General features: G+C 30.9%; 1 protein-coding gene across 1 annotated transcript in view; it reads right to left on the reverse strand.

The window, feature by feature from the left end:
* Nucleotides 1-4,947, reverse strand: part of LOC107703640 (inverted formin-2-like) — a 59,806-nt gene that overhangs the window by 3,767 nt on the left and 51,092 nt on the right. The window contains exons 17-21 of the mRNA XM_016506356.1: nt 4,703-4,823; nt 4,459-4,623; nt 3,373-3,475; nt 2,047-2,199; nt 234-683 (exon numbers count right to left, since the gene is read on the reverse strand). Of these exons, the coding sequence (XP_016361842.1) occupies nt 234-683; nt 2,047-2,199; nt 3,373-3,475; nt 4,459-4,623; nt 4,703-4,823 (992 nt within the window). The remainder of the gene's footprint in view (nt 1-233; nt 684-2,046; nt 2,200-3,372; nt 3,476-4,458; nt 4,624-4,702; nt 4,824-4,947) is intronic.

The raw sequence follows: 4,947 nt of genomic DNA on the forward strand, positions 1-4,947 counted from the left end.
GTGACTTGGACTTGATTAATAATGAGACCCAAACAACCAGAAATATTACAGCAGCTTGACTCTAGCAAACTGATGTTAAACATTAAAATATTGTGAAATATTTTAATAAATCAACATCGGCTTTATAAAGAAAACATTTACTGTGTTTGCAAACCAAAATATTAGCAAAAATGTTTTGAAGACACACTTTCGATGCTGAAAAATGACCTTTATTAGATATATAAATAGATTACCTTCATTACTGCCTTTTTTGTTTCTTGGGAAGAAATGTTTTTTGTTTTCAGGTTTTACGGGGGCGGGGCCTACAGCAGGAGTGGGTGGGGCTTGTGACATCACTCCGCCCACATCATCACATGCCTGCTGTATTGCAGACGAATCGTTAGCGTCGTCATCCGTGCGATGAAGCGGCTCGTCTTTATTCTTCACAGAGACAGTATTATCACAGACGGAGTCGGTGTGAGTTAAAGGCTCGCTCGTGTTGACTGGAGTCACATGAGCGTCTGTAGACCTGATGTGGTTCTGATCGGTGTTGGCTGAGGTAAGGCAGCTGGGTGACGCACCGTCTGGTTCCCGAGTGTGTTGTGTTTCTGAGGAGGCTTCAGTGCTGGGTTCGGTGCCGCAGCTTTTGGCTCGATCTCCTGGAGACGATCCAGCTTCTTCTGCAGCAGACCTGACACTTGCTGCTTTAGGACGAGAAGAGACGGGTTTGTTCAGGAAGCGTGTGTTGAATGCAGATGAAGCATGAAGCAAAGCCAGTGTTCTTTTGAGGGTCGGTTGAGCTTTTAATTTACAAAATGTACACAACTTCTCTGCAGAATGATACCGCGTGCGTTTGGGTAGTTGACATCCCCCCCCCCCCCCCGCCATATTTACTTATTTTTCTTTTATTATCGTGCATGCTGTTCCAATAATGTAAGCATCTACATGAAATAGAAATACTTCCAGTAGTGCGTCACACTGCAGGACCATCTGAAAAACACTAGTGATGGTAAATATGCACAATTTAGGACGAAAAAAATTGAAATTGCGATTTTTCTGATCATGAAAACAACAATAAATACATTATCATGTGTTATTTAATATATAGTATTATATATTAAATTATATAATATAAATAATAATAATAGTAAATAATATATATGCCATATATAATATGAAATATAACTGTTATATTTAATAATAATAATAATAATAAAGTAACAACATCAACAATATTACATTTATAAACAATAATAATTATAATAATAATAATAATAATAATGCTAATAATAATAATAAAAAACGATATCTCATTATTATTAAACAAAATATTAAGCAATGGTAAAAAAATAAAAATAAACCATAAACTAAAAAAAGTATTTATTATAAAATAAGAATAATTTATTGTAGTTTATTGCAATTTATTTATTGTACATTGTACTGAAAAAAAAAAGAAAGATATATTTATGGCTTAATTTTCAAACCATCAAATGTTTCTTTTGATTGAAACCGGCAGGGTTTTAAAGCACTACGCCATATTGTGATTAATCATGCAGCCCTATATAAAGCAGAATAAAATAGTGGATAACCTAAAAGTAATTGTTGCCATTTATAGGATATAAACAACTTTTCCTTAAACATTCTGAAAAAGTGATATTGTAAAAAAAAAAAAAAAAAGAATAATGTCAACTACCCATTTGCGGTTTACAGCTTGTATTAACAGTTCACATTGACATGCAGGTTTTAGGCATGTGACTGGTGTGAACAACCAATCAGAAGCAGGGATGAGGGCAAGCGGCAAAGCTGATTGGTGGAGCAGCAGGGCATGAGGAATCAGGTTTAAAGGGGTCAGAAACTCAGAACAGTTTCAATAAAAGCTCTTTCTGGACTGCAGGGAAAGTTACAGTCTGTTTTTATGGAATAATAAACTGAGCAGCTGCTCGCAGTCGGACCCCTTCAGTGCACTCACTACAGACAGCAGCGCGCGAGAAAGCGGAGAAATAAACGCGAACGCTTCAGACTTGTGCACCGGAGCCGCTTCAGAGCCACACCGGCTGATATTCTTACCGGACGCTCCTGTATCTCTATGCATGTCACTAGAAGGGGCCCTTCCCGATTCGCACCTGGGACGAGTCTTTCTCAGATGGAAACCCTTGCGAATGTCGGCCAGGAGCTGATCGATGATGCAGCCGTCGTCCTGCAGAGCTGCGCCTCGACGAACTGAAAACAGATTTCTGTTAGAGATGCCACTGAAAACTGGAAATACTGGAAGTGAATATATAACGTTTGGTCCCATTAACGGTTCATTAACAATTAACTAAAAACAACTTAACTATTAATTCATATTAAAATATTGGAATACAATTATTAAAAACTATTTTTAATTCATATTAAAATATTGAAAATATTGTAGTAGCAAATTACATATACACACATATATATATATATATATATATATATAAGAAAAGTCTAAACTAAAAATGACTATTATTAAGTTTTTTAAAATTAAAGTGTTTAATTAAAACACTTTTTAAAAATAATATTAAAAATATTAATTATAATAAAAAAATTATATATATATATACACACACATACACTTAAAATATTTTAATATTAATTAAATAAAATATTGTTATAATAGAACACTTCAATATCAAGCTTAATGAATATTAAAATATAATTGTAGTATTACAAATATTTGTTTAATATTAAAAATGACTTTAATATTAACTATATTTTAATATTACTTAGAAACCATTTATTTTTAATTAAAACAACTTTAATATTAACTATTAATTAATATTTAAATATGTTACTATTAGTTAGTTTTCAGTATTAAAAACAACTATATTTTAATGTTAATAAAATTTTTTGTTTAATTAGATTAATGTAATAAAAAAAATGTAATATTGTAATATTAAATAAAATTATTAGTTTTTAAATGAATTAAATGAATATTAACGACTATTTTAATTAATTAAAAACACTTTAGCATTAAACTTAATGAATATGAAAATATTGTAATGTTAAAAATATTAGTTTAATATTAAAAATGACTAATATTAACTATAATTAATATTTTAATATTAAATAGAAAAGTTTTTTAATTGACTTTAATATTAAATAATATTAAAATATTTTCATATGAATTAAAAGATTAAACATTAGTTTTTATTTGATCAATGATAGAGCCGTCTTCCTACAGATTTCTATTAGAGATGAGAAATGAAAAGTGGAAATACTGGAAGTGAATGTAACATCTGTATTCTCCAGCATCACAGCAAAACAACCCATGTTGTATCTGCACTGAATGTGATGAGAGAGAAACGCTGGCTGCTACAATGACACAATACAAACCCAATAACCAGACAGGAATAGTTTGTTACGACTCACTTATCTTCCCGTCTTCTCCCTTCTGTCTCTTGGACTCCTCCTCCACCAGCTGCTGCTTTCTTTTCTCGGCTTTGGCCGCTTGTTCTTTACGGAGCTTGTTTTCCTGCAGAAGGACCCACATTTACTGACCTCTGTGACGTGAACACCACTCAGTGTTATTTTATTATTAATGAAATAATATAATATTTTATTATTCTTTTATATATTTAGTTTTAATTTTAATTTCATAAAATTAATAAACTTGATTTTTACATTTCCTGCCACCATAATGCTGTACAGCTGCTGAAGTGTTCAAAGTAATTTTTATTAAATTACAAATGACTTTAATATTAACTGTACATTTTAAAATTAATAAAAAAAATTCTTAATATAAAAAACTATTTCACTAATAAGTACTTATTTTAATACTAATTAACCCTTTTTTAATTAAAATTACTTTATTAATTAATATTAAAACACTAATATTAATTAAAATATTTTTTAATAGCAAAAGCAACTTTAATATTAACTAGCTGTTTTAATATGAATTATTTAATAATATTTTGATATCAATTCTATAATTAGCAGTTTTTAATTAAAATTGCTTTAATACTAACTATAATTGATTTGAATATTAATTAAAATTAGTTCAATTTTAAGAACAACTTTAATATAATATAATAATTTTAATTTTAAAAACATTAGTGAATAATTAAAAACAACTATTAACTATTCCTTCAAATATAGTATTGTTAATTAAAACATTCAGTTTTAATTAAAAACACTAATATTAAAATATATTAAATTTAAAATATTAGTTTTGAATTAGTTAATAATTAAAAATATTAGTTTTTAATATTAAAAGCAACTTTAATATTATTCATTTATTAATATTCAAATATTTTAATATCAATAAAATATTGTTTTTAATATTACAAACAACTTTTAATATTAAATTATTTTAATATCAATAGAAAGCGTTTAATTTATATTATTATATTATTCTGGTCTTTAATGTGTCTCAGTTAAGGGTTTAAAAGCGTCTTCATCTGAGCCCCATGAAGCCAATATGACGTGTTTATTTGGTGCATTATAACTCTCACGCACCTTCAGGGCTCTGATGAAGAGCTGACGGAAGGTCTTGATGGTGCTGAAGAGCTCATCCAGCGAGAGCTGAGCCACGTCTTCACACAGATACTGAGCCAGTTCACCCTTCCTGCTGTCCATGTTGGAGAAACGCTGGTCCAGAGCTTCACACGCAGTCAGGTTCTTCTGCACAAACACCGCAGGAACATCAGGAAAATCACAAAGCTGGAAAGAGAAGCTGTTTTGTGTCTGTACCTGTCTGTACCTCGATGAGCCCTGAGAACTGCTGCTTGACGTCCTTGAGCGATGAGGAGACTTTCTTCTCCGCGTCTCTCAGTCTCTTCAGAAGGTGATTGGTTTCGGCCTGAATCGAGTCCAGATTTACACTGAAAGAACGATTGAAAGGTGATTGAGAAATGACTGAAGCTTCTGACACACACACACACACTCACTCACTCACACACACACACACACACACACACACACACACACACTTTCACACTGTGAAAC

The sequence above is a fragment of the Sinocyclocheilus anshuiensis genome, unplaced genomic scaffold (genome assembly GCF_001515605.1).
Source record: "Sinocyclocheilus anshuiensis isolate Anshui unplaced genomic scaffold, SAMN03320099.WGS_v1.1 scaffold1415, whole genome shotgun sequence".
NCBI classification, from domain to species: Eukaryota; Metazoa; Chordata; class Actinopteri; order Cypriniformes; family Cyprinidae; genus Sinocyclocheilus; species Sinocyclocheilus anshuiensis.